General features: G+C 38.1%; 1 protein-coding gene across 2 annotated transcripts in view; it reads left to right on the top strand.

Moving 5' to 3' along the window:
- Positions 1-20,552: 20,552 nt before the first annotated feature.
- The window catches only part of gpc6a (glypican 6a), a 141,330-nt gene continuing 138,120 nt past the window's right edge, over positions 20,553-23,762 (top strand). For both annotated transcript variants that reach the window (XM_005724213.1, XM_005724212.1), the window contains exon 1: positions 20,553-21,039. In XM_005724213.1, coding sequence (XP_005724270.1) covers positions 20,880-21,039 — 160 coding nt within the window. In that variant the 5' untranslated portion in view covers positions 20,553-20,879. The remainder of the gene's footprint in view (positions 21,040-23,762) is intronic.

The raw sequence follows: 23,762 nt of genomic DNA, 5'->3' as shown, positions 1-23,762 counted from the left end.
ATATATATGTATATATATATATACATATATAAAATTCACAATTTTTTTGTGAATTTGTCATATTTTAGATAAACAACACTGTGCAGATGTAGCACAATCACAAACAAACAGTACAAAAACATCGCAAAATATATTGGCTTGACAAAATAAATAGTGATTATAGAGTGAAATCCTCATAAATGTACTGTTGAAAATAATGACACAACAGTTCATTGCAATTATTTCTACTCTAGAAATGATTTATTCTGATAATTTTAAGTCTTGAGTAGAAATCCATTAAGTATATGAAACCGAATACATTTTTGTGCCAATAATCAATAATAATAAATATCATATGTTATTTGAAGTTGAATACATTCATGGGTTTAGTCATATCCAGCAGCCAGCCGCAGCACTGAAAACATCTGCTTTCCTCAGAACGCCTCTGACTCATCGACCCGTTGACACGGGACCTCCTGGGGTGTCCTGGAGGTTATCACATGGGCTTCCTGGATTGAGCTTGTTCTAGCACATCCTGCAGGTGCATGATTATTGCTGCTGTCGGTCTTGCTCCACAACCCATTCCTGAGCAGTTTTTGTGGCGTGGAGTGTGTTGATCTCAGCAAAACTATGCTCGCATAGACCGCAGCCCTCCCAGTGCGCAAGCTGAAGAAGTTAAAATGATGCATTGATGAATATTTGAGCTTATATAAAACTTAAGACTTAAAACCCCAACAGTGCACTCTTTATTTAAAAAAGTATGGCATTTTAGTTTATTTTTTAATATCTTGATATACTGACTTTCCCAGGAATTAATGTTGCCAGATAAGAGAATAAGATAATATCTCTGTCTGGACTGATATTTTATCCTTTCTCATGGATAATTCTCATGAACTTTGTTTGGCTAGATGGGTTGTGTTGTAATATCTTTCATTTTAAAGTACGGTACTCCAGGCAGTCAGGTAACAAGCTTCTCCCCATCTAAACCAAACAAATGTATTTTGGAATGGCCTGCCAAAATTCAACTGGCCTTTTCAAAACATTTTTTGGCAGCGTTTAAGCATTTATTTTAGTTTTTTTTGCCCTGTCCAGTCACCACTGAAATGGCATTTTCCACGAATACTACTTGTGCCAACTCAGAAGCACTTATCCGTCTGCTTGTGAATGCAAAGCAGAGTCATTTTCTGAAGATGGCCACTGGACCTTCTCTTTTTGGTGGTATCGTGTCTTCTAACCACTGCTGCAGTTGTGTTTCAGCTTATAGCCCACTAACACTCAAGTATCTCATTTACTCCACTACTCCCGTCTTTATGGAGTCTCACTGTCTGGTTTCGTACTTGTTCGAGAGCCATGTTACGAAGCCCAGTTCAAAAATAATAAAGCAGGAAAATCACTTTTTTTTCATTAAGGTGGTACTCTGGGATCTACACACTCTGAGGTTTCAGCAGTCTTATAGATTGATTGCAAACCACACTCTGTGACACAATAAACCTTGGTGGAACATCAGGCTTGATGTACGTACAGTACAGTGGACTATATGATGATAATACCTGAATCCTGGGCTCAGATTTATGCTTGTAATTCCTTCACTATTTTTCCTTCTTTTTGGTGCAGTAATAACAGCATAGCAAGGCATCATACAAAAGTTGGGACACTGTGTAAATGTGAATACAGAAAGTACTTTTTTGCAGACATCATAAACACACATTTTAGTCTTTTGAATGGTACATTTTCTCAGTTTAAGCATTTGATTATTTTTTCTATGTTTTGTTGAATAAAATATGCATTTATGAGATTTGCAAATCATTGCATTCTGTTTGTATTTCCCCCTTTATGCAGCTTCTGAACTCTTTTGGAATTGGAGTTGCTAAAAACCAGGTCTTTGCTGCCACAACTCAGCTACACTTTTTGTCTTTGTGGGGATCTGAGAAATTTTACTCTGCACAGTGTAGTTTCATTTTTCCCATTTTCTTCCTCCTTATAAGTGCAAGTGGGTATAGCACTGATCTTACTGGTTGGTTAGCAGGTGTAGATCATAGAGCAGCAGTCACAACTTGAGATCATTATCACCATTCCTTCCCATTTGCCATCTTTTGTTTGGAACAGCCCAAAATGACACAGTGTATACTCATCTTACACCGTCTTACTGGACACACACAAACTCCAAAAGACTTGAGTGGTTACATAAATGATTAAAACCCATAATAAAAAAAAATGATATTTATGATTTTTCATTATAGTATAACATCAGAATGAGATTTTGTTGGATTAAGAGATATATTTTTTTTGATTGATAACGCTCAAACTCAGTGTTCATGGTGTGACAGAGGCTAATGGTGGGAAGCAGAAAAACAGCAGGATGGGGAAAAAGAGCACCAGAAAATGATGAATCTGGCCCAGCTGTTTGCCAAGGCGGGAGGTTTCTGGAACTATTGTTGATATGAAGTTGACTTGGATGTCATCCAAGAGAGCTGAGGATTATTTACGACAACAGCGGGAGTCTCTCGCTCATCATCAGGTAGAGAAGAGTCTCCAAGAGGCCACAGCAGAATTAACTGAAGGCAAAGAGTTCAGGGGATTTGGGTGATCGGAGCCAATTCCATTAATTACACTTGTATTGTTCGAAACTGCATCCTCTTTAGCAGCATGTGCTTCCCAAGATGTGGTAATGCTAAACTACACATAGCACACAAATGTGTCTATATGCATATGCAAGAAGGTGCATTGAAGCACAGTTAAATATTTTGTGCAGCTAAAGCTTCCAAGTACAGATTCTGTGTTCACCTTAATATTTGTTTTTGTTTTATTCACCCACTTTTTTTTCTTTTGTTGATTTCAGATGCAAGTTACAGTTTATTAGATACACAAAAAAATTGCAGTAAATGCTACTACCATGTGAACATTTTTTGATATTTGTAGTACTATAATGAGTTTAAATATACACAGAAATGCATTAACTACTTATCAGTGTCACAGGGAGCGCTGGAGTCTATCCCAGCTGTCATAGAATGACAGGCAGGGTATATTCTGGACAGGCTGCCTGTCCGTTCTAGGGCTAAATAAAATCCCCTGTCAATATCACTCAGTGAGTTTGCAATCTGAATGTAAGGTCATCTCCCTTCTAAAACAATTTTGAATGTTAAAGAAGTATTAAACTTGACTTCATACTATACTACTGCATTTGTTTAAGTACAGTGGGCAGTGCTGTGCAGTGTTAAGTCACTCCTCATTTCACCATATTGTGCTTTCAAGGAGCCAGACATTCTTGTCATTTTTAAAGTGGTGTTGAGCAACAGTTTTCCAGGAAGTTTTCTGAAGTTGTACTTTGGCTGTTTTTTCACTGATTTTCAGGTCAGACGTTTTTCTTCTTTTTCTATTTGTTGAACTGATAGGGAACCTAGGAAAGGCACCAGTATTGCACCAGATGGACCAGTCTTTTGTCTATACATTAAAACAATTTAGCAAAAAAATTGTTTGTAATGTGTATTTTTTTTACTCTTTTTCTGTATGAGTATAAAATAGTATTTTTACACCAACAAGGTGATTCCTATGAGACCTATCAGCAAAGAACATATTTCAGCATGGTCTACAAAAAAATGTATGAACAGCATCTGAAAGTCACGCCCTAACAAAGAAACAAACAAAAAACTAAAAAAATCAAATAGCAACAACAACAAATCAGCAAACCCCTGACACAGGACCTGAGAGATTCATCTGACCCTTCAGTTGATCCATCTACTGTTCACTGAAGCCTCATCAGAAATGGTCTCAATGGAGGGTGGCTGTCAGCACGCTATTCTTAAGGAATGGGAAGAGAGAAAAGGCTGAGGTGTGCCAAATCACACAAGAACTGGACTCAAAAGGAAAAGAAGAGCGCTAAAAGAAATGGAAGTGAAATGTGCTTTGGGGATGCATCCTTTAATTGCATATTTTGCACTTTGTTATTATTATATTTGGTGAAATATATGAAAGGTCTTATGACCTGCTAAATCTAAATTAGAAATGGTTGTTTTAAATCATTGTCAGCATGAATGGAGAAGTAGAGAGGAACAATGTGAATGTTTGGAGCTCTGTAAAACACGATGTAGGCTCTGCCATGGTGTGGAGATGCATTTTAGTCTTCCCTTGTATCTCAGTTTCATTTTGTGCATGTTTCAATAAAGCCCTATACCTGTTTCGCATTGTACAAAAAATATGAAGAAATCAACAGTGGCTCAAGACTTTTGCACAATACTGCACACTACAAATAAGTAATACATTTGCATACACATATGTGCAGGTCTAAACATACAATATCTATGTATAAGTAACCTAAGATAAGACATTTACTTGGTGACACACTGTTGTACACTCATGACCACAGTGACCAGGTGTCCACTGGGACAGTACAGCAATTTCTTCTCTTGTCCCACAGAGCCAATGTCCCACATTTTCATTGGCTGTGCCTTACAAAATAAAAACATGCCTCACTACAAACTTGTGGCTCAAAAGAGATGCGCTGGTGTGTAGATGCATCCCCACTGAAACCCAAAAATGAGTAGCTGACAGAACAGCAGCTAATTTAACACCCCTGCAAGAGTAAAAGGAAATAAAATAAGTGCACAAAGACTTTCGTAAGCCCATGAAAACGAACATGAGCTTTGATTTATGCTCCTAAGCAGCTGGGAAAAATGAATTAATAAATATATGCTTGCCTCTGCATAGTGTGTTCTTTTGTTTTTTACTTAAATTGGATACATCATCATTTCAGGCTATTTTTTAGTAATTTTCCCAACACAGGTCTACATGAAAATACTCTTTGTCCTGCATTTATATTATGGGATCTGGTCATCCTATTCATGATGTAACCCACAAGTCATGAAAACTTCTATGCAGTGTCTTATGTGACACATTAATAATAATAACTGTATAGGTGTCATATCATTTGCTGGCAAACTTATATAAAGTGTCTAGATTCTTCCTGAAATACCAGACGAGAATCGACTGTATTATAAATATTAAAGGAATACTTTTTACCACTGAGAACTATGTAGATGTATTTGTATCAGATCTTTTGTTCTGTTAAAATCCGTATGCTAAAACTGTGTACAAACCCCAGCCACAAATGGTAAAAATCACTACTGTTGTTTGTGTGGTGTTTGAGTCACTTTGTCTGGCAGCTTCTTAGGAGGAAACTAAAAAACATTCCCTAAAGTTATATTCGCCCCTTTGCAAACTAAAAGAGCTGCTTTAATTTATGTCAAGTTATGACTTAATATTTCTGTGTTACAGAAGACAATGCTGTAAAAGTTTTAATATATGCTGGTCTCTGCCTCTGCTTTTTTATTCCCGCCTCTTTGTACATCATCGTAACAGTTCTTCTGCTGTAATAACTGTTAATTTATTTCAGCGAAACACTCAATACCAACGAGTAGCACTTATCTGCAGAGAGTAACTAACTCTGCATAGCTTAGTGTGAGTTATAGAGGATAGGTTGTCTGTTTAGTGCTTCTTTGGGCAGGGTGGTATGGTTGCACATGGGTCTTTGATTCGTGGTGTAGGCATGGCAATGGAATAAGGTCATTAGTGTTTATTAATGACAATAAGCAGCATTAACAGCATTTGATTGTATAAATTCTATGAGTTCTAGAATTCAGGCAGCCGGTAACCACAAAGGATTTCATCCAAATTTCATCCATATTGTCATCCAAGTATTGAGACGAAGAACAATTAAAATTATCTCAATTTGTCCACTTACGTTTGAATCTCTATAAATGCAGGTCCATGCCATTTATTAATATCTTGATTGATTTTAAAATCTCACTGTGATGGTGTGCAGAGACAGAATTACAAAAACTGTGTCTATGTCTCAAACTTTTAAGCAAAGACCGACTGATATATTGACCAATATTAGCTACTTGCCAATATATCAACATCGTCATTCAGAATGGCCCCTAAATGAAAAGAATGACATGTGAGAAACACCCTTCATAACCCAAGTTACAAGTGATGACATTGCAGAGTTTGTCCACCAGAGGACGCTCTAAAACTTCCTTGTTGACAACACACGTTACGTTTTTGTAACGCTGATCAAAGCAGAGTCGACCAGACCACAAATGAAACATATCGGCTGATTGGTGACAGATCGACTTTTTAAATCATCAAATAGCTGTATCAGTTATGTCCTTAAAAAATGTCTGTCATTAAAACATGTGAAAAAACATGTAAAATTTCGGGATTCTTCACTTATACAGATTATTTTTGTTGTCTATAGATATAGATAGGAGATGTATGACTATATAGACTTTACAAACATTACCTCCACTGCAGTGAAGTATATGAACATGTGAGCTGCAAATATGTCAGTAACTTGAAAGCAACATTATTTAATTCTACATAATGCCACATAATTTTGTGATCTTTCTGCTTGGAAGTGTCTTTTGCAAAGCCATGGGGCCTACGTGTATTCGAATGACGAATTTCTTATTACAGTTGTTTGTTTTGTGTCTCTTCACTCTAAGTAGACTAAATGGTGTCCACTGATAACTGTGGTGACATGCAAAACATTAACCACCAGAGAAATTGGATTAGCTGGCTCATGAATGATCCTTCATGCTGATGGTTCTGTAGATTCATGGCTCTGATGTCCTTTGTTACTGTAACACAATCCAGAGTAATACTAATACATTTTTCCAGCAAGCGTTGTCATCTTTTGGACCATTATGTTTTTTTCTCTCCTTCTTTTTCTAAAGTAATCATTGCCTTGCAGGGACATAATTGGCAGACAAGACATATTTAGTCCGCCCCCTTAATTTCCCATCATGTTTACATCTCCCTGGACCACAGGGTTCTTTTTGTGTTCTAGGCTCCTCATGTTGTCTGTATTTTTGTAGCAGTCTCTAGTAAAAAAATAAATAAATAAATAAAAACAGAAACACCCACACAGTTTATTCTAAATGAATCTTTTCAAATTGTAATTCTTACTGTACCTCTGTGGATCTTTCTTGCAATGTTGTAAAACTCTTATCTGTCCTTTTTGGGTTATTTTAATTGCTTACAGCAGCATTCTCAGCATTAACAGCCATGGCATAATCTTGTCCTTAAGCCCAGCTTCTTCAGCAGAAGTTGCCTTGTTTTTCCCAGTGCAGATTCCCTGAAAGCTGAAGTGCATTGTTGATCCAGAATAATACAGCTTTAACAAAAATTCCCTGAGAGCACGCAATTTCTGTGCTTCCTTGTTTTAGTCTTGCTATTATACAACAAGTAGGCAATCACACCCTCTCATATGTTGCTGGAAACAAGAGTATTTCAATTACCTCATTTGCACGCTTTGCTGTGAAAAGTTAGACTTTTCAAACAGCACAGGACAGGATGCTCTGTACTCCCTGGAGTGTTTTGCCTGGTCCTTCAGGAGTTCGATTATTTTGTAATTGTAGTGAAAAACATTCTTGTTCCTGAACACATTTCAGTTTTCCTCTTTGCAGAACAAAGCAAAGAATAATCTTTTTCCAGTTAAATATTTGATGTTATTTCTGCATTGAAATGCTAATCTATTATTGCGTAGTGAGGCTACAGTAGATTTACATTGGCTGTTACAGAGCCAATTTAACTCTTCTGACAACCAGTCTTCAACTGCCCAAGAGCTCAAAATGATGCATTTGAAGTTAAAGACAGAGTTCTTTGCTTCCCCTGTTGCAGCTGTAAAGGTCAGTGAAATATCCATAGTCCTGGAGCTGATATGATGTGTAACCCTCGCCTCCAAGTTTCACAGAGTAAAAAAGGCCAAGCTTGTCTTTGGAAAGAGATACAAGAATGGTGTCTTTCAGATCAGACTAAATATTGAAAGAGCAAACGTCTTGTGATGGGTGAGAAACCAAAAATGGATCCCTTGTTGAAATACAGGTCACACGATGCAGGTTTCATGTTGTTTTTCCATGTATCGAACACCACCTTTGTTCATGTCAGCAGCATTTAGGTTCATGTAAGAGTCTACGCAGTGTCACACACTTAACACATTTACATTTCCAAACCTTGAGGAACCTTTTGTGGCGTTAATCATGACTGAAAGAGCTGGAAAACTTACATCATTGGTTGTTTGTTAAATCGATTTAGTTCCCAGTCACACTGGTCTACAGACTGGTTAGTGACTGCCTAGCAACCACTGGCTGACTAAAGCAATTAGAAGGTTTTTGGTGCTATATCCTCTTTTTGACCAGTTTCACCCAGCAAGCAACCTCTTACCACCAGTAGGGAAGTACACATCTCTCCCAAGTGACCCTAGTGGTTGACACGAGGTTGCGGACGAGTTTCTAGCCCTGTGTGACCGAATCCATCAGTAGCAGAGCTTGCCTATGGCATGGCAAACATTGTAGGTGATTGTGCACACTATATATTAGCACAATGTTTGCGTTACCTTAGCCAGAAAATTTTGAAAAAAAGTTAATTCTGTGAATAAGCTGGAAAGATGCTGTATTTTTTTCTGTTATTGGGTGTTTTGCTATTGTTGTTCCCCTGTCAGGCAACTTGCAGTATATTACACTGCAGCTAAGTGGGTCAGTTGTAGACTTGGCAAGCTGTTTATTTTATTTTATTTTCCCAAACTGTTTTGCTGCCGTTGCTACACAAATAATTAAAACATCTGAGCGCACTCTTGTAAAAAAGTCAGTCTCAAAACTTTGAGTGAGACAGTCGCTGTTTTAACTAACTGCCAGCAAATGTGCTCATTTAAACCAGGAAACTCTGACATTATTACAAATTGTGCTGTTGTAAAAATTGAATGGGTTTTGTTTGGTTACAGTAAATAGTTGTGTGTGTGTGGGTGAGTGGGTGTGTGTTTTTAAGGAAAGACAGGAAGAGAAACTAAACAAAGAAAATAAAAAATTCTTAGGTGGATGTCCCAAAGATTTTTTTTTTTTTCTAAAAGGTTGAATGACAGGATGCCAGCTCCCGAAAGACAGAAAGAAAAGTACTGTGAAGTCTGACTGGAGAGAAAAAAAACACAAGGCAAAGTTTTAAAAAGGCCTTCTTGTCATTGATAATGACAGATGCATCTTTTTGTGCTGTCATCACCAGCGTAATGACATACTTTCTTTAAAAAACTGAAGGAAAGGAGTTATAGCTCTAGCTATAGACAAAACAAATCACCAAAGATGCAAGTAGAGAAACAGAGAAATTATGTTATGGTAAAGTGTTTGTCACACTGTCACAATAACCCTGATCTGCCAGCTTAGATCATGCGCTCAAACTCTGCCTGAGTGGCTGTAGAGTCCAAAGGTATCACATTCACAAGAAAAGAAAATGTTGTACTTTGTTATGCTAGCATGATCACACATGGTGTATGTGGTGGGCAGTGTTAGCATATTTGGAGAATGAGATAAGACATGCTAAGTGATTAACTAAGGCTACTGAACTTGTTTACGCTGCATTCACACAGTGTAGAAGCAATGCACAGATAAACTTACCTGCTAGTTAGTGCTGAAGTACAGACATCTTGGGTGTGCTGTACCACATAGTAGCATTCTATCAAAAAAACAAACCAACAGCACAAACACAACGGAGCGGTCAGGATCAATAACTGAAACAAACCCTAGCAGCAGTGCAGCCAGCTTAAAACCTATTCAAAACTTCCAATGTGTGCAGAAAACCACCTGAAATATCTATTATTTTAAATTTAGCTGAGTTTAATCATCATTGTTCTGCATCATATTCAAGAACAAAACGCAAGAGCAAAATCAGCAGCTGATTGCACATAAGAACGACCGAATCAACAAACGAATCAAAAGGCATGCATGCATTGAAAGAGAGGAGCACTCTTCTGCTGTTCTTGCTGCCAGTTGGAAGGCGGACAGTTGTGCATCACCGCCAGCTTCATAGCCACAAACAATTGCCACCTACATAACAAACCATGCACATCTGTGCTCCATTTTGCAGATACCCAAATTAGATTCTGTGCACTCAGGCACATGCGCAAGCAACCCACTTATATAGTATATACTGAAACTTTTAACTATTTAAGTCTGCTGTTTAAAAAAAACATCCCCAACTTTTGTAAGATGTAGGTAGGCACCACAACTTGTGTTTCTTGGTTTCCTTTAAAAGCTGCACTGAGCTTTCCTGTCATCTGCAGTCGATGGCATTATCCACGGCATCAAAGACAGCAGCAGGTGCAAAAGAAAGTTTGAGTTGTGTGCATCAGCACCATTGTGGGCATGACTGCCTTTAAGATCATGACTGATTCGATGTAATACATGTGCCCTTGGGCTTTTGTTTGAAATTAACCTATAAAATGTCTGCTATAACTCTGATGAGTTGGTGAAGAGAAAAACAACATTTGTTTTATTTTTGTAGTTAACCTGAGGATCTTAATATGGAAGGCACTGGGGATTAATTAGCTTTCAGTGCCAAACCTCAAGTAGCCATACCTGGAAGAGTAGATTTTGGCACTATTTGTTGGCTTATATTTTCAGCCTTTGAAGATTCTGCTTTATTGCAATATAGGGCTCATAGCGCTAAAGGGGAGCTGCAGGTTATAAAGCAAAGAATTGAAAGAATGTTCACATGATATTTTTTGGCAGTCTGTCTGACAGTTGTCAACATACTCACTAAAAACAAACTTATCAGCCCACATTGACACCAGAGAAACATTCCATGAAGTCCTCTTTTTGCACAACAGATTCCACAGGGCGTAATTGCTTTTTCAGATGACTTCAGCTTCTGTCACAGGAATCCAACAATGTTTTACATACCAGCACATATTAACTAAAAATGACATGACAACTGGCACCCAGAACAGATAGAAAAATCTGTTTCTGGTGTTTAGTACAGGTAAACATTAAAGTGCGACAGAAAGCTGAATTACTGTATATAAAGATCAGAGTTTGCTTCAGTCAAGCATTTCCAGGACATTTATTCAGGAGTAACTGTAATTTTCTTGGAGGAAAAAAAAAATACCTGGGGCCAAAGCATCAAGTGAATCTGTCTGTCTTACAAACTTAGACAGACCAACTTTATTGGGAGATGTATTAAAGGACACACTTCCACGAGTAAGACATTACCAGAGGTTGCCTCACGCCTTTGGAAACTCGCACTAGAGCTCTGTTTGAAGATACAAAAAGAGAATCCAAAAGACTCAGCTTTTTCCCAACGTGTTGCTTACTCAAAGAGAAGTTACACCACCCTCAGGCACCTTCAATCCTGGGTACGCAGGGTATCCCAAAAGATACTTTCACACCTGAGTCATTTATTATCATGGATATATAGTTCTCAAGTTATCACTTCATTCTGAGATTGTATCTTTGATCAGTGTCACCCCCAGGCGTGTCATTAATGAGGGGAGTCATCCTATTCATCAACTGATGGGTTGAAGTGATAAATATCAAATGAGCCTCGCAGGAGGCTGTGCATCCTCTTTTACAAACTTAGGACAGAGGTTTATTCAGCTTCAGCTCGGGCTCTCTATAAAGCCCAAAGTACATGCTGCAGCTTAAATATTTGGTACCTAGAACCATATCTCATCCTGACATACTTTCCTTTATCCATTATTAAAACACATAAATAAATGTGCAGACAGAAAATCATTGATGATGAATGCACTGCAGTTAAGCTCTGTCACACCTATGTACATTTAAGCTGCATAAGGATATACCATAGCCGAGTCCATAAAACCTGCTTTTTGAGCATGGATTCATCTATCTGTTTGACAAGTTGACAGGAACAAATGAATATATTTATGTGTGTAGGTTACTGGTACATACATAACTTAAAACATATGTGATACACAGTAAAAAAAAACAAACACTTGCAGATCTACTTTTTCCAATAAAGTGCTTCTATAACGACAAAATGAATGCAGATGCATTTTTTGTGCAAAAATACATTTAAAATCTGACTTTCCAAAATATTGCATTTTTAAATGTATCCGTTACATTTCGCAGTAAACTGAAACAAACACAACTGATTGAACATCTATGTCATCTTAAGATAAACTAAGTACCCTTATTGCTTTCAGAGGAATTAAGAAGATAAATAACAACGAGGTGCTGATAATCAAGTGTGCTTGATTAACCGATCATCAGCAAGTGTGAGCACCTCGATAAAAGCAGGAGTTTTGGCAGTTGGATGGTCCCGAGCATTCTGGTGTTTAAGACTGTGCTCAGAAGAGCTGCATCTCAGACTCTATTTAAGGCCTCAGTTAACATGTTAAATGTTAAAGTTCATGACAGTACAGTTAAAAAAGACTGAACGGGTATGGCTTGTTTGAAAGGGTTGCCACTGAAAGCAGTCTCTCTCTCTCTCTCTGAAAAGAACATGACATCCGAACAAACCTCAAGATTTTTGACACACATTTGGAGAAAAACCCAACCCAGGATATCTGGGCTTGCTCTATATACCAAAGTATTCTAGAGTCAAAGGTGAGGGCATTTGTCCAACAGCTAAAGCTTGGCTGAAACTAAGTCACGCAACGGGACAATGATCCCAAACACAGCAGCCAATTTACAACAGAATGACTGCAAAAGAAAAGAATTAAGTTCCTGCAATGATCCAGACAAAGTCCAGACTTCAACTTGATTGAAATGCTGTGGCAGTACCTTAAGAGAGCTGTGCATAAATGAACACCTGCAAAACTCAATGAACTTGAGCAACTTTGTAAAGAGGAGTGGGCCAAAATTCCTCTACAATGATGTGAGAAACTTATAAAGTCACACAGAAAACAATTGCTTCAAGTTATTGCTGCTAAAGGTGGTTCTGTGGAATCACAGTCTGCCTCAGTATTTTACAAGACAGCAAAGAGTCCACAGAGAACTTTCTTTTTCCCATGCCTGTACTTAAGTGGTTTTACTGTTTCAGACACTTGGCCTTGTGGTTTGTAACCTTTTCAAGAGCAAAAACCCCTTTTGTGGGTAAACATATTTTAATGCCTCACCTTAGTTTTCTGAAACCTGATCCGATCACCAACTGGCACAGGCCTCTTGTCCTTACAGAGGGGAGAAACAATTCCTAGCTCTTTATTGCCTTTTTGTGCCTTTGTAAAGACACATCCTTGTAAATTCCACCTAGAAAAAAAGACTAAATGCTTTTGTGGTGGGATTTGTCACCAAAAGGCTAAAATTTGTGTACAATTGCATGCAAGTGCATGAGAAAATATAGTAGTTTGCTAAAATAAGCATTTGTTATAGAGAATTATAATGTTTTTAGTAAGCTAAAAGCATTTTTATTTGTGGTTCAGCCCTCCAGTGCGCACTGCTGGGCTGATTGTTTCCAGACTGTGAGGGGTTGCCAGGCAAAAGATGCTGAAACATGGAAGTTTAAATGTTCTGTAGAAAAAATGGATAACAGCAAAGCCTCTCCGCTTCATAAACGCTGATGGTCTTCAAACAATCACCACATTTTCAAAGCACAATCTTGTTGTGTGAAATTTCTGGAGTGCCTCCTTTCTTATGTGATTAAAGTTCTTGGTAGCTTCAAATCACATCATTAAATATGCATGTTATACACCGAAAAGTACGATTTTCTCTACTTGTAATCAACAAGTCTTGTGAAATATCAAACATTCTGCAAAACAAAACTTTAGCTCAAGAATAATTATCTTTCTTCCAACACTCCATAAGTCGTCAGACCGTATTTACAAAAAGTTTCAGATCCCTAATTACCAAGCCTTAGGACATCATTAATCATTTACTCAAAACAGTTTTTACTCCGTGAAAACAACCACCTGAAACTATTTTGAATTATGCATGATACATAGAAATGGCTCGTGCTGCAATCATTTGAATAAATTATCAAGGTTTAAATGCATATCAGAGAAAATGAAGTGTTGTGTTAAGAATTAAGGAAAACACTTTTGCATTTGCATCACTGCATGTCATGTTGGCACATCTGATTTATTTGATCCATCAGCTATACTGCTTTTTCTTGTAGAGGGTCATTGAGGGTCGCTGTGGAGCCTGTCCCAGGCTAAGAGAGGCTAACTAAATACATTAAATGATTTAAACTGTATTAACCAGTATCATATTATACATGGTTTTGAGAGGATTTACATTTCTGTTGTTTCTTACATAATCGGCTGGCAGTCTCAACCAAGGCCTAATCACAAAAAAGAAAATTGATCAAGTCTGCCTGTTTCGTCCACTTAATGCATGTCAGCAACAGATTGATGCTATTCTGACATGACCTTTCCCATGTTGAGTGAAAATGATTAAGGACAAGGCCTACTGTGATTTAACATTTGAGAAACCATGCAGTTTATTGATTGTGTCTTCACATCCAAAATCATTAGAGAGTGCAGACTGCTTGGAATATATTCGATTTTATCTGATCACATTATATTCTCAAGTCTGATTTGCTTTGCACTGAAGGGTGCAGCATATAATGGAATTGCTATTTTGTATGTATTGTATGCCTCATGAGACTTACATATGTCTCATACAATTCATTTTACCTAGTTATGAATCAAGTATGAATGAAGAAGATAAGCCTTTAAGGACTCTAATGTGAAACAAACTTGTATTGTTGAAGGGATTCGTACATACAAGCGTAATATTCTGAAAGTGTGAGTGATTTAGGACCAGATTTCACCAACACAGGAGGAAACTCCAAACACAGGATGATATAACAATACTTTATATGTGAAAGTTGTAACGCTAAGCTTGTGTTGTTTCCTTAAACTATGGTTTAATTGGTGTCTTTTGATAGGGGCTAAACAAGCAGGATTCTCCTGACTTGGTTCAGCTGAGGACACGGCTGGAAAGGATCTGTTATATGATAATTTCACTTTTGATTACTCAATAATTCCTCCATGTGCAGATATTCTGGGCATTCTGAACAGGAAGAAGAAGATACAGAATCTTTTTAGTACAGCACATTCTTAAGTGTTATAGACGTGTTATGACTCTTCGAAGAATGACAGCTATTGTATTTTTAATGAAAATTAAAAATAAATAAATAAATGTAATATTTTGGCATTTTTATTCACAGTGCAGCCATCAAAAAGCTGTGGCCATCCATCTCAAAAAGTTTAACCTATATACGGTGATTGCACATATTTGTCTTAAACATTCATGAATTATAAATATGCGATCAATTATTCATGTCCTTGCTTGCTGTGCTAATGTGAACAAAATGACCTTATTCTTCATCTGCTTACTGTGTATCTCAGCTATGACATTGCATGCCACACTGTTTAAAAGATAAAAAGCAAATTCTAAGCAGAGATGCAGCAAACTGGGATGCAGTGATTGTGGTTTTAATCAATATTTCTAACTGGTAGTTCGAGTTTGGAGAGGAAAATGAACAAGTGGGGTTTGCCCCATTTAATCTTTGACCTTTAGGGATGATTCGAATATTTCTTTTTACTGTGGGATGCTTGGAGATCCATCAGTGAGGCATATATAACACACACAGTATAAATGATCGTGTCAGTCCGTTTTTCTTCTAGCTGGCTTATGGGTAGATTCTCTGTCTATTGATTCTGATTGATTGGTTTATCTGCCTTTAAGTATGTCAGTCAGTGCAACTGTTTAAGTCAGGATTGATGGATTTACACATAAAGAAATAAAAAATAAAAAACCTTTCATATCTCGTGAAAAGGGGAAATCAAATTTCTGAAATGAACACTCTAGTATGAAACAGTACGCCTGGAGAGGGAAAGCTCAGTTTTCCCTGTGGTGCACGATGAACTATGGGCTGACTCCTCGTGGTGAGTTATCGATCCACTACCAGGATCACCTTCTGGCCATCGTCTTTAGGCATCATTAACAAGGACTTATTACGTGAGTAGGGGCATTAGAGTGCTGTGCGGAGGAAACCTACGGTGAACACGGAGGACTTGGTTTATGGCTAACTGGCAAATTCTTGCTAAATAGAATCGATAACTGAATTTAGGCTGAAGATAAAACACTTTAGCATGATCTAAGGTGGGCTGATCGTTTGAACAAAAAGCTGATAAAATCACACAATTTTGATGAGTTATGTTATATCATATTATATTATAATAGCTTAGACTTTCGACCCATTGACCAATGTTGTCAGCAGCAACAAATTTATAAAATTCTCACTGATGAATATTTGTAATGCCAGAGTCAGCTCACTGGAAGTACAACCACATGTCAGCCTACCATGTCCATATTGGTGTTTATATTTATCTGATTTCTACTATTTAAAGCATGAACTTCCCAAATGGGTGGCGTGTAGTGAAATGCAATTAAGACAGAAATTCATTTACTCACAGTTGTGAGAGAAGTTCCTGAATGGTCACCAGATGTTTCCTTTTTCAGTCACAGTCACTTTTTACAATATTCTGCAGACAAAAACTGATTTACTTCTTAAACTTATGAAACAAAAGCCTTGTATAAAAGGAACAGAATGAAAGAAAATTAATTTCATTTTCCATTTCATTTAGATCTCACAAATGGCCGAGTCTGTCTTATTCGGCGGTGTCAAGATAATGTCCAGCGCTGACACAGAGAACTAATATATTGTGGCTCATTTAGGTCAGTGAAGACCTTTTCTTTTTGGTGTCCTTGTAATTTTCCAACAGCAATCATTTTTACACGTGACAGAATTCCCTCAATGGTGACGTCAGATTTTACTTTCTTTTTACTCAACATTTTGCAGCTATACTGCTTTACTGTTTTAGTGGTTAGGTATGATGATGCGCCCCACATCTCTTTTAAAAGCAATTCAGAGCAGGAAATGACTCGTTTTTAATAAGAAATGTTATTTTCTCAGGGAGATCATTTTATTTGTGTATCTGGCAGGCAGCAGAGTAATACATGCCGATGTACAGATTTTATCCATCCATCTATCCACCCATTCTCTCCAACTTATTCATTTCAGGGTCATGGGGAGGGGATGGTCACAGCCTATCTACAGATTTCATGTGAAAATAAAGTTTAACTGAATGTGAATTTGGTGGCAAAATATCCAGCTTAATAATGTACATGTTCAAACATGTATGTTGCTCTTCGCCCTTTCATCCTTTCTGCAGCTGTCACACTCACTTGTTAGCTTGTTATGGTGTGTGCATGCTTGCATACACAGAGTAAACACTTTGCGAGGAGAAACACTGGTGATGCCTGTAATGCATGAAGGGTCTCCTGTCTATATCAGCCAGTCATATTTCACAGCCACAGCGAAACCAACAAGAAACGTCTTTAGCACATTTTCAGTTTGGCTTCTGATCTGGAGAGTGAGCTTTTCTGCAAAATGCTGAGAGTGCTGTTTCACGGATGGACAGATAGCTAATTGGTGGATTTAGGAAATAGTTTTTTTTTTTTATCTCAACTTGAGTTTTGAATCCAATATTTTGTCTTGCTTTGAATCTCCATGGCCGTTACTAGAGGTCAATCCAAATATTGATGGTATCGCTATCAACAGTGGTTTGCTATCGGATCAGTACCAGCGTGATAGGATTGATACTTTCTATCATCTAGGTTCAGTACAGTGTGTAGTCCACTGAAGTGTGTTCAATAAATTGTTTTTGTTGGAGATGAGAATATAATACCTAAATTTGCAGTATTGCACGCCACTGTTACCACAGGCATTATGTCTAATGGGGTAACAGGAGGAATGTCCCATGATCTGAAAGCTCAGATAGGACCACTCGACAGCACTAGCCAATGGGCCCCTCAACATTACACGGAAAGCACATATTTACATAATTACGTTAAAGTGAACAGGCTATACAAATGTTAGCTCTGCAAATATTTATTCAGTCCTTTACCCTCCATTGATTAAAGCAGGCACCCTTTTTCTGAAAGGTTTTGATGGCAGATGGGCATGCTGGGAAATATATTACTTGTACTTCCTGACCTTGTTTTTGCCTGCGAACCTGCTGACATCAGCTATGCAACAATTTGTTTTTCGGCAAGTGTCTAAAGGAGCAGTTTGTTGGTGCAGAGGCATTATAAAATATGTTTAGCAAGCCAAAGTATAAAAACAAAAAAGTGATGAGAAGAGAACATGGTGAGCATACCACCAGGACTTTGGATCTGAGCAGTGCTGTCAGTGACTCTGCTGAACTCCAGGCCCAAAAGAAAAAGTTCTGTTTTCATAAAAGGGCTGAAACATTGCTACCGTTTACATGTTAAAAATATGCACTCATACTGTAGTGTGTGTGTGTGTGTGTGTGTGTGTGTGTGTGTGTGTGTGTGTGTGTGTGTGGTACAGTAACCTGTGGTTAATGGGCCTCTCTCATTTGTTTCATGCTGTAGACATTACATCTGTCTTTATGTTACTTTTCCAAGGCGCTGAACTCTTTTGTGTTTTTTTGTAGTGTAGTTGCTGTCCATAGTGCTGATCAAAAGCTGGAATGATGCTATATTATTTTTGCAGTGTGTGTGTGTGTGTGTGTGGGCGAGAGAGAGAGAGAGAGAGAGAGAGAGAGAGAGAGAGAGAGAGAGAGAGAGAGAGAGAGAGAGAGAGAGAACAGCTCTCACAGGGCTGTTATGCCTGTGGATGTTACAGCTATAGATACTGTAATCATCTACTATTTTAGGTAACAGAGATTAGCTAAAAGCTAGCTCTCATTTAGTCCCATTCCCCTGTATCTGCCAATGAGCCTGCTGGGTATTTTGACCAACACATAGAGATTAAGAGCATGATGACATACACCGACCTATAGGAGGAGGTCCATCAGCTGTTAAAAACATCTGGATGTTCAGTCATGTACGACTGTACAGATTTTACTCTGTATTTGCTTCAGTTAAAAGACTTTTAGGCAGAAATTGATGCTCCTTATTTTACTGTGAATGCTTGGCTGACCTCTGCAGTCTAAGGTTAAAGTTCACCCTAGTTCAGTTTTTCCCTTCAAATTTGCACATTTAATCATTTCTGCAGTAGCTAATGTAGTATCGTGTTATTCTGTAAAATATCAAAGTGCCTGACTAACATCCAAATCTGACCTGCTCAGTATTTAATCATTACCAGCATTAGCTGAGTACACAGCAATTTCATTGGCCTGCAGGCTAATCTGACACACCTTCATTCCAGTATCAACAAAAATTCAATAAAGCTTGATTATTTACAGGATGTTTATTACTCAGGATTATTGTGTTATGTAACTTCAAGGGACGTGCAACGGATTCTGAGCAAAGGTGTGGATAAAGGGAGCTGATTTCAAATGAGCTGAGAAATATATCCGCAACTGAATATTTATCTTCAAACCAGACTAATAGTTTTAAATGATCAGTCTTTACTACAACTGAAGTCTGAAATATTTTTAAGACCATGCATTTTGTATTTGCAAGAAAAAATGTGCCTGCCTGTTACTGAAAGATACTGGGCTGCCCTGTTGCTTCAGGGCGCAAAGATCCTAATAATCTAATATTAAAAATGAGGTAGACTTTTCACTGGGGCAGATGGGTCTTTCTGTACATCCTGAAGCGATAATCAAACATCGCAGAGAGCATCCCTTAGTATTCACAGTCTGAAATGATGAGTCCATCTACATTGCTTAGTAAATGCATAATTTCATGTTGCATTAGCCCCAAACGAATTAAGACACGATCATTCTCTCAAATTTTTATGCTTTCTATGGTCTAGTGCAACCCTGCTTTCCTGGTTTTCTCCTTTACATTTCACAGCCCTGAGTTATGTCTAATTGCACTTATGCGGTGTATTTTAAAGCTGATTTTAACAAGCAAGCAGCTCCCGAAACACAAAAACACACCGAGGGAGTGTTTATACTGAATATTATGAGATTCACTCTACTTTTTTTTTGTTTTTTACTCTCAGGAGGAAATATTTCACAATATAACGAGATACTTTTCCTCGCAGATTTTCTTCATTATAACTGTAAAACTTTTCCCTCCTCGTCTAACAAAGTTACCTCATTGTTAAAAGATGTTGGAAATCACTTTGATGCTATAGTGTGATAAGTCAGCTCAATGTTGCCATTTGTGGGTAGTGCATTTAAATTGGGTCAAATCATCTTCGTGAATATAAGACAGACAAACAGTCCTGACTTAAAGCATAATCTTAAACTAAGGAAAAAAAAGGTTAGAGATAAAATGTGTGATGTGCTGTATTATATATTTGATAAATGTTGTGGCTGTTTGTGCCACTAGTATTTGTTTTGTTGCCTGAAACATTGCATTTCATGAATACTTGGTATACCATTAACCAAAGGTCGTGTTGGGGTTATGTGTCCAGGAAATTACAGTAAGTTAACGCGCAGTCCTCTGAGGTGCTCCAAACAGGATTTGGTGCGTTACAAATGTTCATAGCTGCTAAGATCATATTGTGCCTTATCTTTTCGATGAGTTTTCTAGCCTTCCTTCTTATTACTCCCATCGATTGGATTCATTAAAAGACACGGAATGGTCACAGAGGGTTCTTCTATTTCGTGCGCCAACATCAGATTGATGACATTAAAAGGAAATAACCTCAAGTGTGTGGCCAGTGTGTCGTTGTACTCCGCCCACACTCCCCGCGCCTCCAACATGTGTCTCCACTCTAATGTGCGATAGTGTGCGTTACCGAGAATGCATAAATGGCAGAGGACAGTACGCGCCCCTGGATGTGAGCTGCTGAAGTCGCAGCCACTCCACTCCATGTTTTGCCCTGCCCTGTGCGCTCTGCGTGCGTCTCCGTTGCATTTCGCTTTCCTCACACTGACATAAACACGGGGCAGCGGTGTGTGCGTGCGCTGGAGAAGTTGTTGGCACACTGAGCACCAGGTATCTTCTTCACGAGGATTTTGTTCAAACTGGGACCGACCTATTTCTTTTCTTTTCGAGGGGAAAATGAGGTGGAAGCACCAGCATCTAAAGTGAGGAGTCTCTCTCCCTCTCTCTCTTTTAAAAAAAATGAAAATCTGAACGCGCAGACTGGAGAAATCGTTCAATCAGGCTTTGTTTTGTGGGATTTCTCTTATTCTATCGGATCTCTTATTTCTCTGTGAAACATTATCAAGGATTTCACTGATGTATGCGATGTGGAGACTGCAAGTCGCCTTATGTACTCTGTCGGTGCTGTCCCTGTCATCCGGTGGTGAAAGCAAAGCGCGGAGCTGTAGCGAGGTTAGACAAGCTTATAACGCTAAAGGATTCAGCCTCGTCAATGTACCTCATCAGGAAATATCAGGTAGGCGAAACTGACAAATCAACGAGGCGTTTGGCCCCCTTCACCACGTGTCACGTCTCGTTTCTTCCCCTTAAATCAAACAATTTTGCAATAATCTCTGTGATCTCCCTCAGACCTTTAACCATTTAATATGTCCCGTCACTAACATGCTGCATTTCAACCCCGCTTTTAATAGCGGATTCATGTAGAGTCCTCCGCGGTTTCATGAAAAGTATCAGCCTTTTCTCCTAATATATTCCATGAGGTCGACTTTGTCCAAGCTTTCATCTGAACTTATTCGTCGGTATTTGAAAAGTGTTCAGTGGATGCCATTGCGACTGAATCGGTCTATATCTATATATCCTCTCCCTCTCTGTCTTTTTTTTTTTATTTGCTCTTTGAAGGTCGCGTGGTCCTCTCCATTTCCAACTTGCTCAGTGGTGAATCACATTGAGCTGCCTTTCATTTCTTATCCACAATCAAACAGACACCAGGAGTGAGCCGCATGCGTAAAAGCATTAGTCATGTTGCTCTTTATGTAAAAATCTCAACGTGTAGTTTCATCGCCTATGTGTGTGTGTGTGTGTGTGTGTGTGTGTTTTACATTTTATGAACCAATTTAAATATTTGGTTAATGCACAAACACTTAACTTCATTGGCAATTAAAGGCAGGTTTTCCTCTCCTTAAAGAGTTGGCGGAGGTTACAGTAAGAATCAAAGTAACAGTGAGACTCATATGTGAGTGCATCATGTGTAATCTGCTGAAACACACATTTGAGATTCCCTCATGTCTGTAAATCGGAGCAAGTAAAGGACTGACTTTGGAACAATGACACTAGAACATACCTTTGGAAAGTGTCTGCATACCTGTTGCTCATATTCAACAGAAGATGATCATGGAGCTTGTTGTGTTGGATTTGGCTAAATAGTGAGTAGTGTTTGCCAGCAGGGGGCTGTATGCACCCAACATGAAATAGTTCTTATGCTGTGGATTTTATTTGGTTTAGATATTCCTCAAGGCTACAGCTTAGGTTTTAATTCATGCTCTTTGGTACTGCTAAGATATGGGGTTTTATTATCTCTTGTGTAGTGGTAATCACATTTATGGTTAAAGCAAGAAAAGAGATTAGTCAGTAAACATAGCCTGCTTCATGAGAGGGAAGAGGAGAGGCAGAGAGTCCTGAAGTTAATCCCTCTATTGCCTCTTACAGACAAAACGGAAATGCTGTATTGGTAATTGGCAGTGTCATCTCGTAATGATCACAGAGCCCTCTTATATGGTCTTAACATGGTTTTGGCATGATGGGGAATATGATGGCTTTGTTAATGACTGAATGTGTGTTTAAATCTTAGCCAGCGTCTGTATCTTGCATGTGTGAACGTGTATTAGAAATTTATCGTATTTCATAGTTAGAACTAAATGAGTCCAGGGGTGCATGGTGATTTCTGATGTCTTTGTCTTTCCTTTTTTGATGGTTTGTGATTAAACTTAGGGTGTGCAAAAAAGTAAAATAGCACTAAAATACTTTGGCATTGCAAGGATGCTCGAGTGAACTGCGGTTCAAAGCTTAAGTTCATGTTCAAAGTTTTTTTTTTTTGGTTGACAGCTCTTAAAGGACTAAATTTTCTTGGCATTTGACCACATGTTAAAGTCAAAGACTGTTGGTTTTATTATAGAGCAAGATGTTTTGAGGGCCTGTGACCAAGTCCTTGTTGCATTTTTTGTAAAGCCAGTACTCTACGTGTAATTGGATTGTTTTTGTCTCCAAATAACCTTTGCATAAATACAACAGAGGGTAGATATGGGCCTCTGGAGAAGGGATAGTAGAAAGCACTCAATTATGCTTAATTAGCTATGCCAATACAAACGTGTGGTAAGCAGCATGAGCAGCGTTAGCGCTCATCCCTCCATCATTTGCTATGTCATGCTACTGCTATGCCTCTAGATACAAAACACACAGGTTTATTATTTCTGCAGAGGTGGCTTCCTCAGGTTCTAAGCTCCCATTTGCATAAGCTAATTATTTTGACAGCTTTCTGCCACTGACAAGCTGAGCTGCATTATTTCAGAGGTGACAAACCCACATGTTTATCTGTTATGAAATATAACAGGGTGATAATTATTGAATCTACACTTTTAGCTTTATTTTAATTAGTATTAAACAATTAATCATAATGAAATGAAGAGGAACAAAGATTGAAAAAACAGACCTTTCCGTTGGTTATTTATTTGTGTTTGTTGATTGAATTCTAAGTGGAAGCTCTCTTCCACCCACACAGTGTTACCTACAGTAAAGAAAGAGTCTGAATGAGTCTCATGGGCTGCGGGGTCATAAAACTTATCCAGAAAGTAAAGAACCCGGTAAACCTTCAGTGCAACAGAGAGACCTCAAATTAATGTTCCATGGATTTACAGCTGACTGATACATCATTTTTAAAAATCTGTAACCAGTTGAAAAAAATTGCTTTTGTACTTGCCATGTATTTCATAACTAACTTTTACATTTTTTAATGGTACAAGGGCTTCCGGTAATAATGGTTACGAATTTTAACTGTGATATAAAATCAGCACATTTGGTGGAAACGATCCTGCTGCTTTTTGGACAATCACATTTACTGAACTGTGAACAGATGTTATATATATATATAGATAGATAGATAGATAGATAGATAGATAGATAGATAGATAGATAGATAGATAGATAGATAGATAGATAGATAGATAGATAGATAGATAGATAGAT

The sequence above is a fragment of the Pundamilia nyererei genome, unplaced genomic scaffold (assembly GCF_000239375.1).
Source record: "Pundamilia nyererei isolate P.nyererei 1_Seehausen unplaced genomic scaffold, PunNye1.0 scaffold00011, whole genome shotgun sequence".
Classification (NCBI taxonomy): domain Eukaryota; kingdom Metazoa; phylum Chordata; class Actinopteri; order Cichliformes; family Cichlidae; genus Pundamilia; species Pundamilia nyererei.
Note: the sequence above shows the minus strand (reverse complement) of the source record. Positions and strands in the feature narration are given on the sequence as shown.